Source organism: Artibeus jamaicensis, unplaced genomic scaffold (assembly GCF_021234435.1).
Source record: "Artibeus jamaicensis isolate MK-2021 breed Jamaican fruit bat unplaced genomic scaffold, CSHL_Jam_final scaffold_286, whole genome shotgun sequence".
NCBI lineage: Eukaryota > Metazoa > Chordata > Mammalia > Chiroptera > Phyllostomidae > Artibeus > Artibeus jamaicensis.
In genome coordinates, this window is record NW_026522034.1 from 3,471,646 (window position 1) to 3,484,167 (window position 12,522).

At 45.4% G+C, this 12,522-nt stretch overlaps 1 protein-coding gene across 4 annotated transcripts in view; it reads right to left on the reverse strand.

Moving 5' to 3' along the window:
* Positions 1 to 12,522, reverse strand: part of ARID3B (AT-rich interaction domain 3B) — a 50,142-nt gene that overhangs the window by 19,368 nt on the left and 18,252 nt on the right. For all 4 annotated transcript variants that reach the window (XR_008390015.1, XM_037134537.2, XM_037134536.2 and 1 more), the window contains exons 3-4: positions 2,161 to 2,232; positions 1,881 to 1,953 (exon numbers count right to left, since the gene is read on the reverse strand). Coding sequence is in view for 3 of the 4 variants with exons in the window: in XM_037134537.2 (XP_036990432.2) it covers positions 1,881 to 1,953; positions 2,161 to 2,232 (145 nt within the window). In the remaining variant the exon portion in view is untranslated. The remainder of the gene's footprint in view (positions 1 to 1,880; positions 1,954 to 2,160; positions 2,233 to 12,522) is intronic.

Consider the following 12,522-nt stretch of genomic DNA (forward strand, 5'->3'; position numbering starts at 1 on the left):
AGAAATGACAAAGTAAGTAACAGGCATGTAATAGGAGGTACTAAGAAGGCAGTCTGGCTTTGGAAGGCAAAGGAAGAGGAAAGATGGGGAGAGACAGAGGATGAGAGGGGAGGGAGAGGAGCTCAGACAGAGTCTTTAGCAGCTGGGGCTGCCATCAGAGCCCGGCCCTGGTTAAAGGGAGCCTCACACTGCAAAATCTCAGGGAAGGGGCTGATACCAAAGCCAAGGGGTGTCTGGGGTTGGCCCAGAAGTTCCTGTGGTTTTTCCCGTAAAATAAAATATACATTCTTCACTTTCACCACTATATTAATTTGGATTATTTTGAGTATGTTGGCCATCTCCTGCATGGTATAGCAGTGGTCTCTGTCGCTGTCAACTTCAACTGGTCTACCAAACGGTGGAGCACTGTCCAGCGAGACATCTCCAGCACAAAACTTCGCAAACCACGTTTGACACATTTGATTAGTCACAGTACCTTCTCTATATACTGTACAATTCTTTTCTTTCCCCTTTTTTGCATTTCAGTTGTGTTTTTACCTTTCTTTTTTGAAATAAAGATTTTATTTATTTTTTAAAGAGATGGGGAAGGGAGGGAGGGAGAAAAGAGGGAGGGAAACATCAATGTGTGGTTGCCTCTAGCACACCCCACACTGGGGACCTGGCCTGCAACCCAGGCATGCGGCCTGACTGGGAACCAAATCGGTGATGCTTTAGTTCACAAGCCTGCACTCAACCCACTGAGCTACACCAGCCAGGGCTACCTTTCTTGAAAAAAAGCTTAATATGCCAAAAATGTTGTATATTTTCTTCCATCTTCAATATTAAAATGGGTATACAAAAATTCATCAATTTTGGTAGTTTTTTAAAAAATGCAGGCTGATACGCCAATTGCCACAATATAACCTAACAAAATTGTTTCAAAGAAAGTTAAAGACAACTAAGCGCTACTAGAGCCATCACACAGAAAGACACCAAAAGAAAATTTTGGCCAGTCCAACATATGTCCTGGAGAAGAGGCTGATGGGAACAAAGCTCTCCCAAGGCTTCGTCCTGAGGGTGACAAAGGGGGAGCCTCGCAGACTGTGGAGGACCATCTCCTAGGGAGCCTGGGGTCCTGGCCACGCTTCCTGAGGGCTGGCCCTCCTGGTGAACCCGTTGCTATGAGAGGCTATAAAGCCAGACGGTTGAGGCACTGGGCTCAACCCTGTTGCAACCCGGTCCCATCTCACAAAAGTGAGATGGTTGGGGGCGAGTGAGGGAGCTTAAAAGAAGAGCAGGAGAGAAGTAGGCAGGTGCATTATAAAGCAAATATCCATATACCTATAGTTAAACTGCAGAAATGTCCCCACCGAGCCAGTGCATGCAAAAACCACAGAGCCAATGGATATGAAAAAAAGATTTAGCCTGTCCTTATCACGGGTCGTTTCCGAACCTCCCAACAAATACTGAAGGTGTCGGCCTTTCAATGGCCTTTCTCAGCCTCTCTGGGGCTAGATACGGCAACAGGAAGCCCCACGTTCCCGTCTGAGTGATATCCGGGGAAGCTACAAGGCTAAGAAAAAAATGTACTTAAATTTGAAATGACTCCAGAGGCCAGTCAGTCAGAAGAAGTATGAAAAATAAAACAAAACAAAATAAAATAAAATAAAAAGCAAGACCAAATATGAATCATCGGTCCAATCATTTTCTGCTAAGGCCCTCTCTGCCATCTTCAATCTGGTTCAATTGTTTGGCTAAATTCATAACCATTCAGCAGTAATGCCTCCCGTCTTCCTGGGCTAAGACTCTGGCACTCTGTGGGGAGGAGTTAAGCCAACGTGTGAAGTGCACACAGTAGGCACTCAATACACAGTCATAGAATTGAAATAACGCACACTCACCCCTCTTCTGCATAAAGATGAAGAGGTCATCCAGGAACTCTTTCCTTTCCGGATCACCATCCAGTTCATACAGCTGTAATCCCAAAGCCCCCAGGGGGAAAAAACACAATGAAAAAAATCCAACTTGTGCAGGAAGTCTTATACCAGAGATACACAGCCATCTGAATGACTGACTACAAATGTGCCTCAAAGGCCACTCCTGTCCCATTCCCTGGGGATCAGATACAACGACCCACTGCAAAACTGCCCCTTTTGTTACCACAAAGGAAACATTACAGACCTTGGCAAAGTCTCGCGAGATCTCTCTTCCTCGGCCTCCATCTGCATCATCACTCCAAGCCAAGCCACCATTCTAAAGGGGAACAAAGCAGAGAGTTCAGAAGGGAGTAGGAGAGTGTTAGAGAACAAGGCAATCAGGGGCAGTATGCCGAGCATTAGCAATGATGCTATTCTGGGTTACACTAATAAAAGGCTGCTCAGGTCACTATCTTTGCCACCCTCATAGGGGGAGCTTGTTTTTTCTTTTTGGTTCCAAAATGAGAGGGAGTCAGGTGGAAGAATCATCTCCGTTTGTTGGAGGGCAGGTGTTACCTATGCCTGAGAGTCCTGTCGGAGGAGGACACCAAGGCCCGATTTTCTGAGAGCGCCTTTCGCACCCCTTCAGGAAGCCACCACTCTGACAAGTGCCAGTTGTCAGCAAGTTTTGTACGGTATATGTCTGTGTATTTTACGGTATGTTTGTACATTATATGGTATGCTGTGGAGGCTGGCCTGCCTTTTCATACAACACTTAGAATGTTGTATGCAACACTTAAGGATCAAAGGAAGAAGCAGGACACAGATCCCGAAGTTGGGCCTCAGTTTAGCCACACCACCAGAAGCCCCAAGCTGAGTGCGTACAACTCCCTAGTGATATAAGGATCCCTAGTGCCTGAGATTATCCCCAAGGTAGAGAGGCTCTGTGCTACTAGACTGAAGTTCATTTTTGTCAGAGAAACAGTGACTTGACTGATTAAGTTAAACCGACACCATTCAACTGAACGGAGGAGATGGTAAATGTAAGCCTGCCTCTGTGTATATTCTTGGAATCTGCTTCCCAGCCTGACTCGGTTGGGTAGCTCTTATTCCTACAGTCAGGCATCATTCTCCACGGGGCTCCTCTTCACTTCCAGCTGGGCTATGTATGCCAGAAGCAATCCCTGTACGTATTGAGCTTAGTATTTGATGTATTATTTTGGAGTTATCTGTACTGTAAGCTCCCCGACAGCGAAGGCGTATTATTCATCTCTGTGCCCCCAGCACACGGCGCACTGCCCGACAGCTATCAGGCCCCAGTGAATGCTTGATGAGCTACAGTCATCATTAAAAGAAATGAACTGGCTATTTGAGCCAACTGAGCACCTCTTCAAAATATATACAAACACATGTACCATACAGGAGAGTGAAAACCACCCTCTGCTGGTGGGGTGTATAAAACTCACACGAAAAGCCTGCTGTTTGCCCCTGACCCAGTGGATGGGACTGGACGCAGTGAGCCTGTCACCTCCATCTCTTCTCCAGGAGCACAGGCTCACACACACATGTGCACACACACAGGCACCTGCCACCAGCTGGCTGGGGTGTATAAGAGGTTAAGGGAGGGCATTTTGGAATGGGGAGCAAAAGTTTCTTAGGAAGACATTCCTTGGATTACATAAGGATCCTGCTATGAGACCAGGCCAATAAAATGGAAGCCTGGTCCAATTCTACGTTCTCTCTCCTCTGCCTTAATAAAGTTTGCCTGAAAGCAGGAGGTCATATCGGTTATATCTGGAGGCCACCCTTTGCTTCCCTTACTCCACGTGGACTTCGAGGTGTAACCCCACTTTCTGACGGCAGCCATCTAGCACACTGGGAGGTAAGCGTAACCAGGAAGTGGCATCCTGTCAGCTGAAATGAACAGGCTACATCAAACTGTCTCCCTGCCGACCGAGTCAAAGACGTGTGTGAGGAAGTGCTCAGTAAGTGCTGTCTGCATGCTCATCATCTCCCCGGGCAGACTCTAGAAATCTGCCTACAACACCTTCGAGGGAGCCAATAACCCAGTAGGTGAAGCGCTTTTAACAAAAAATAAAAAAGCCAAAACTCACCCCCATGTTGTAATTACAGTCAACAGAAATCTGGTGTCACCTGGTGGCAACTAGGGACAATGAATACCAAGATGAATTATGCCTGTCAGGTCAGCAAAACCAGACAGTCATAGGCTCCTATCAAAGGAGGCAGTAGGCTTCCCTAATGCCCAGTGATTTAGTTCTGGCCAGTAATTCCGGCTGGAAAGTCAATTATCCCGGGAGCTCCTATGGGCTGAAAGACATTTATTTAATGGGGGATCACTGCTGCTCCTGTTATGTCAGCTGTTTACTGTGGCCGCTGAATCCCCAACTCTGGCTGATGATCTGAAGCTGGTTCCTCACAGGATTCTCTCTCACCAGGACAGATGAAAACACCGGTTTTTGATCATTATAGTACCTTCCAGCACTCAGGTGGAGAGCACGGAATCCACAACCTAGAATCTCAGACAGGTTTCCCACAGGAGAGGGGTGTAAACGCTGGCAGGCCAGTACAGCCACTGAGCACCTGTGCGTGACCATAGACACCCAGCTGTGACAGCTCTCGGCTCCAGGAACACACAAGGGTGGGTGCCTTGTAGGATAAGGGCAGGGGTTCAGCATGACCCCTTCACTTGATCCAGCTTAATAATCTCCTTAGTGGTGGGATTTCGGTCTGAAATGCCCCTACCTCAATGACCAGAGAAGACAAGGAGACCTGCTGAAACAGGCGAGAAATAGGACACTAAATTCTCTGAGCAACCCCACTGTTTGACCCATTCCACAGATAGGAAGGTCAGTTACTATTTAAAGAAACGCAGGGAAAACAGTGGCCAAGGAGAGAGGCGTTCCCTGTTGATCAGTTCCAAAGCAGGGACAGTCCATTACTTAATTTAAAACATTCAGCTGGGGCTTATGGTGAAATGTCCATACTCTTCACATTACTCTCTGCACTGGGGCAGTTCAACTTCAACCCTGCTTCACAGGATGTTCTGGCCAGGTAAGAGTAATTCCTGAGCCCTGCCCACCCTTCCCAGCCCAGCTGGAATGCTGTTTCCTCCATAAAGCCTCCACCTCTGCCCACCGGGCAGGGTTAACACCTTTCTCCTCTGGGCCGTGGCGCTTGGGTTCTCCTTACTTGTGCCCCTGCCTCTGTCCCCATTCTGTAAACATCCTGTCAGGGGAGTCCCAGCCCCCAGCACAGAGAAAGCACCGACACATCTGCTGAAAGACAGGGATGGGCTCTCCCATGGGGGCTCCACCCCCACAGTTCTGCTCTCCCTCCTCCCTTCACTGGGAGGATTACAGACTTCAGTAGTTTTCTCCTGGGTTCTTAACTCTGACCGAGTGCTGCAAAAGAAAGCTTCCCTTACATTACCCAAGCGGGTGGGCAGCAGGTTTCCTGGCCTATCCACAGGGTATGGATGTAACTGCTGGAAACTTATCAGCCCAGAAATGATTTTTTTCTTGGATGCTAAGTATGCAGAGAACTTACAGTGGAGGAAAGCAGGGAGCAGAAGAGGCAAGTATGAGAAAACAGCCCCAAAAGCCAGCTCAACAGTTTGGGGATCAAGAGGGGGCCCCAAGAAAAGCCTTTCAGTTTAAGAGTCACTGCATGCAAGTCTAATGGCAAGGGGAACAGCCTCTGGCAGCCTATGGACAGCGGGAGTGTTCCATGGCCCAGAATGTGCATGGGAGGTGACGGCAGCCACCAGTGGTCACTTATTGTCACTTACAACCTTCTAGGCCTCTCCTACTTGAGAAATCTCTTACCAGCTTTGACCTCACTAGGAGCTCAATGGAAAATGATAGTTTGTCCCCAAATACCTGATTAAGCCAAGCTTTGGCTTCTATATCCACATTCAGCTCATTTTCCCCAGGAAGCCACATAGCATTTTGCCTTTAAATCCCTCAAAAGTGGTAGTGAAAGAAGGTTGGAGAAAGGAGAATGAGAAAAAGGAGCAAAAGGGAACAGGAAAAGTATTTACGCATCTTCTATGTAGCAAGGACTGGGCCAGAAGCTTAACAAAGTATTTTCTTACTTAATTCTACAACATAGAGGTGGGTGGATATCTATCTATCTATCTATCTATCTATCTATCTATCTATCTATCTATCTATCAAAATTTACTGAGAAAGTCACAGAGGCAGAAAAAGTACATTGTAGAAGAAATTGACTCAGGAAACAAGTTACAACAAAAGAAGGGCCCTTGGAGCTTAGAGGGTGGGAGTGGGGGGAGAGGGAGAGAGGGAGGGGGAAGGGCGGAGGGAGAGAGAGAAAGAGAGAGAGAAATGGTTAACCTGTAAGGGGACCAGAAGAATATGGCACCTAGCACTGTGACAAGCACACAAAAGGCCTTCAAAAATAATGAATCAAGAGTTTAAGCTGACTGTTGCCAAGTTAAAATAGTGCTTCCTCAACACCTCAACCCTGGAAGACGAAAACACAAAGAAGAATGGGTCCATCGTTTTGGAAATCTAAAAGGCTGTCTTGTGGGAGAGGAAGCAGGTGGGTATTTTTGTTTTTTCTCTAAGCCCAGAAGGCAGAACTAGAGTTAACGGGCAGAAGTTCTGAGGAAGATTTCAAGTCAAGTAAGAATTCTTCTAACAACCAGAACTGCCCAGTAGTGGAATGGGCCTTCTTCGGAGGCGGGCAGCTTCCTGTCCCTAGATGACCACCATCTGGGATGTCACGGCGCGGAGTCCAACGTGAGCCAGGGCTGGACAACAGGGCCTCTAGGGGCTTTTTCTACCCTGAGATGTGAAGATCCTGTAACAAATTCATTCAACACTGTTTTCCTGAGAAACCATCCTAGACAGAGCGCTGCTGCTGAGGAGGGGAGAAGCCATTCTCACGTAGCTGGAAAAACAAGTAGAACACACAGAGCATTTAGCAGAGCGGAGCCCCAAAACACAAAGTGCCCAGGAGGTGGGATCAGAGGCGGGGACAAAGCTGGCCTGGAAGAAAGGGCCCAAGGGGGTGGAATTTACAGTTTAAATGAGCATGGAGCGGAGGGTAAACAAGGTGTGTTTTGGCAGGGAGGAGGCAAGTCTGAATAGTCAAGGGGAAAACAGCTTGTGAGATGCCTCAAATACCAGGAGGAAATTTAACCTCTGAACAGTTGGGAGGCAGTGCATATTTTCTGAACAGCAAAACAAAGGCCTAAATCAGCATTTCAGATGATTTTGTTGGAAAAAATGTAGTATACATGTACAAATGTATGTAGACAGCTAATGGATTGAGATGATGGGAAATTTCACTTTTCATTATATTCATTCGTGTACAAACATCTGACCCTCCAGGGTACACTAGATACTGCGAAAGGGTCTGAGGGAAAAAGAACACGGACAAGAGCCGCTGACCTTGTGAAGCTGACAGTTTAATGGAGAGAGACCATTAAAATGCAACTGTTTATTTTCTTCTAGAGTTACTTTTGAATCATCTGTCCAGACCCATCACTTGCTCTCCCCTCTTACAATGAAAATTTGGATTGCACTGAAATGATAGAATAATTTTAGCAAACTGACATCTTCACAATATTTAGTCTTTCAAGCAACAGAGCAGTATGACTCTTGATTTAAAAAAATATTTTAGTGCCCCTCAGTAATAATTTACAATGTCAATACATTAGTTTCGCAAACAATACTGAAGATCGGAGAGGGAAAGCCAGCCCGGGGCTGGCTGGCTGTCAGCAGTCAGTCCACACTGAGTCTGGGTGGGCAGTGGGGGTGGGGGCAGAACCGAGGAGAAATGACTCTTAAGATGCAGCCAAGTCAGAGAATCAGATGCATCTGGACTAAGGGCGTGAAAGAGAAGGATGAAACTGAATCCTATCATGAGAAAAGTATGTTCTGATGGAAATGGAGAGGCACCGAGCGAGGAGGGGATCACGCAAGAAGGAAACCTTTGGACACTAATGAAAGTAGACCACTGCCTCTGGATGTGTGTGTGTGTGGGGGGGGCACACGACAAGAGCAATCGCACAGCCTCAGAGGAAGCCAGGTTCTGCCAGACGGCAACAACAGGAGCCCAAGGCTTACTGCCAGCCTTCCATGAGGAGAAATTTAACCAGGGTCTCCTGTCCCAATCAGGCAGTCTTGGGCCTTTCTTTTTACTGGGATTTAGGGGGGAAAATGCCTACCAGACCACGCCTCTAAGCTCTTAGGAGCCAGCATTCCTTAGAGCTGTACCTCCCCAGAGACGGCAGCGCCAGACTTTAAAAGCAATTAAGTATCTAGGCTATTTTAGGATTATTCCTTGGCCACCTGGAATATCTTATTAAAGCACAGTTCGGATGTCCAAAGCAATTTTAGTTCCCATTCCTCACTACTCCTCAGGGCAAGAGTTAACCCTTTCCTCAGGTTTAAAGTACAGAGGCTAAGCAACCAACTCTCCACCCGGGCTCCCTGTATTCTGAAACCCTGAGGAAAATGTCCTGTTATTCACACACACTGAGCACTTTTATAGTGTTCTCTGAAAGCACAGAACAGTGATGTTTCTCATTTCTTTCTACGCTCTATAATGTAGTAAATTCAGAACCCCAGGGTTAAGGATCTTGGCAAATTCCTAGGACCTGAACCTTAAGATTATGTTTAGCAAAATCACTAGACTTCACAGGGATGGATACCAAGCTAATGGATACCCATGAGTTACTCTGAAAGACCAAATGTAACTAAGGTATTTGGGCTAAATATTCTGTTGTTTTTGTTATTTAAATAAGCAACACACAAACTACCTTCCCTTTGGTTAGATCCATGGCTCTACCGCACCTGGGACTGTTCCACTGCTGGCTGGGTTGATGATGCTGTCATGTTAAAGTCTAATTCCCAGATCTTGCTAGGAAGAGGGAAAAACAGCTTTGCCCTAAAGGGATAACAGGCATTATAAGAGAATCCTAAATGGAGAGGGGACTCCCAGGAAGTAAAACAGATACTGTTATAAGCAACACTGTTGGACTACAAAAACTTCCTGATAAGATCTGGATTACTGCTCTTAGCTAAATGGCTCGGGCCTTGGAGGCACCAGAGTTATAATTATCAGATGTATACCTTCCGCTGTCAGGTAACTTTAGCATGAACCTGAAAGTGCCTCCCCACCTCTTACTAGCAAGGAAGATCAACTCAAACTCAGTGGCTTAGAAAAAGAGCTAAGAGGCCTTTTCTGATTAAGCAATAGAAAGGAAGACAGGTCAGGGAGGGAGCCCTCCACTGCTACCTTCCCCTCTAGGCAGACAATCACTGCACGCAAGAATCAAGAACACTGCCCACAGGTGGGGTGTTCCTGTAAAAGGAGGAAGAAAAACTGAAGTGCAGTGCTGGTGATGAGGACAACTCCATGCCAAAGAGTGAATGAACTAGCCCAGTCAAGTCAAAGTGTGGAGCCACTGAGGAAAGTCCCAGCTCCCTCTGTGCAGAATCTGAGTTGGCAGCACTGCTCATTCCACCCCATGGGCTACCAGCCACTTGAACTTCACAATGGTTGCTGACATACATTCACACCACAGGGCTCAGTAAGTCAGAGCTAGAGAGCCTATGGAGACACACGGCATCTCGCGAGAGGGGAAACTGAGACCTGAAGAGGTTAGGAAACTTGCCCAAGGTCAACGCTTCAGAAAAGTTTCACAAGACTTCTCCTTCTTCTCAAATCCTATCTTTTTTGTTTTTTATTTATTTACTTATATTATTATTATTATTATTATTATTATTATTTTTAGACAGAGGGGAAGGGAGGGAGAGACAGAGAGAAACATCAACGTGTGGTTGCCTCTCACAGGTGAGGCAGTAGGTGTTGGGCCAGGAGGTCCCACATTCACATGCAGATAAACTGGGAGGGACAACTGCGGAGTGAGACAGACCAGGCAACCCAGGGCTCCAGCGCAGGGAAATGAAGCTTCAAAACCTCTGGCTGTAAAATCTTGGGGGGGTTGCAGTGGTGGAAGAAAACTCCCAGTCTCCCAGGATGTACACAAGCCCCCCACCTGGGAATCAGCACCAAAAAGGACCAATTCACTCATGCGAAGCGGGGGAAGTGACTGAAAGTGGGGTGAGAGCAGAGCAAGTGGCACAGTTCCCTCTCCGACCCCTGCCCCACATACAGCACCACAACGCAGCAAAGTACGATGCCCCACCCAGGCCAATACCTAAGGCTCCACCCCTTACAATATAACAGGTGCACCAAGACAAAAGAAATATGGCCCAAATGAAAGAAAAGATCAAAACTCCGGAAAAAGAACTAAGTGACACGGAGATAGCTAATCAGATGCAGAGTTCAAAATACTGGTAATTGTGATGCCCCCAGAAATGAGTTGAGTATGAACACAAACTAAAGGAAGAAGTGAAGGCTATACAAAGTGAAATAAAGAAAAATGCACAGGGAACCAACAGTGAGGGGAAGGAAACCAAGACTCAAGTCAATAGTTTGGAGCAGAAGAAAAATAAACATTCAATCAAAACAGAATGAAGAAACAAGATTCAAAAAAATGAGGAGAGGCTTAGGAACCTCGAGACAACTTTAAACATTCAAACATCTGAATCATAGAGGTGCCAGAAGGAGAAGAGGAAGAGCAAGAAATTGAAAACTTATTTGTTCAAATAATGAAGGAAAACTTCCCCAGTCTGGCAAAGGAAATAGACTTCTGGGAAGTCCAAAAAGCCCAGAGAGTCCCAAAGAAGTTGGACCCAAAGAGGAACACACCAAGGCACATCATAAGTACATTACCCAAGATTAAAGATAAGGAGAGAATCTTAAAAGCAACAAGAGAAAAGGAGACCGTTACCTACAAAGGATTTCCCATAAGACTATCAGCTGATTTCTCAAAAGAAACTTTACAGGAAAGAAGGGGCTGGAAAGAAATATTCAAGGAGAGAACCTACATCCAAGATTGCTCTATCTAGCAAAGCTTTCATTTAGAATGGAAGGGCAGATAAAGTGCTTCCGAGATAAGGTAAAGCTAAAGGAGTTCATCATCCATCATCAAGCCCTTATTACATGAAATGTTAAAGGGACTTATCTAAGAAAAAGAAGATCACAAATATGAAAAGTAAAACAACTAACAAACTACCAACAATGAACCTAAAAACAAAAACAAAATAAGCAAACAACTAGAATGGGAACAGAATCACAGAAATGGAGATCACATGGAGGGTTATCAGTGGGGAGGGCAGAGAATGGGGGAAAAAGTACAGGGAGTAAGAAGCCTACGTAGGCCTAACTGCTGTAGCACAGTGGCTTAAGCACAGGCTTGTGAACCAAAGGGTTGCTGGGCACGTGAGAGGTGACTGCACATTGATGTTTCCCTCCTTCCCTTCTCTCTAAAAGTAAAAAAAATTTTAAATATCAAAATTGGTGAATTTTAAAAAAAGCTAAATAGTAGGTACAAAATAGACTGAGGAAGAAAATAGAGGGAGTTTCAGAATAGTATAGGAAATGGAGGAGCTAACTAACTATATGTACGACCTATGGACATGAACTAATAAGGGGGGTAGATGCTGGTAGGGGGGATGCAGGGTGGAGGGGATTAAAGGGGGAGAAATGGGACAACTGTAATAGCATAATCAATAAAACATTATTAACCCACACACAGTCAACTGATCTTTGGTACAGTGTCAAGAGTGCACAATGAAGACAGGATGATCTGCTCAACAAATGGCACTGGGAAAACTGGGTAGCCATGTGCGAAAGAATGCCTGGGTCCTTACCTTCCACTGTACATAAAAATCAACTCCAAATGGATTTAAGACAAACATAAGAACCTGAAACTGTAAAGCTTCTTAAAGAAAACAGAGGGGGAAAACTCTGTGACATCAGTCTTGGCAGTGATTTCTTGGGTATGACACTAAAACCGAAGGCAACGAACTAGACAAATGGGTCAAACCGGAAGGGTTCTGCACAGCAAAGGACAGAGTCAAAGGGCAGCCTACAGAACGGGAGAAAATATTTGCAAATCATGCATCTGACAAGGAGTTAATTCCAAAAGATATAAGGAACTCCTGTAGTTTAACAGCGAAAAAAACACAGCTTAATTTAAAAATGGGCAAAAGACATGATAGACATTTCTTAAAAGAAAACATAAATAGGCAACAAGGATATGAAAAGATGCTCAACATCACTAATCATCAGGGAATTGCAAATGAAAACCTCAATGAGATATCGTCTCATTTGTGTTAGGATGGCCATTAAAACACAAACAAATCATTTAAAAATAATGCAATCTGAACAAACAAAAACAGAAAATGAGTGTTGGAAAGGTTGTGGAAAAACTGGGATCCTTGTGCCCTATTGGTGGGAATGTAAAATGGTGCAGCTGACATGAAGAACAGTATGGAGGTTCCTGAAAAAGCCAAAAATAGCACTACCACAGGACCCAGCAATCCCACTTCCAGATATTTATCCAAAAGAATTGAAATTAGGGGCTTTTGAAGAGACAGCTGCACTTCTACGCTCACTGTAGCACTGCTCACAATTACGAAGATACGGAATCAATCTGAGTGTACACTGATGAATGAATGAATAAATAAAGTGGTGTATACACAAAATATGGAATATTATTCAGTCA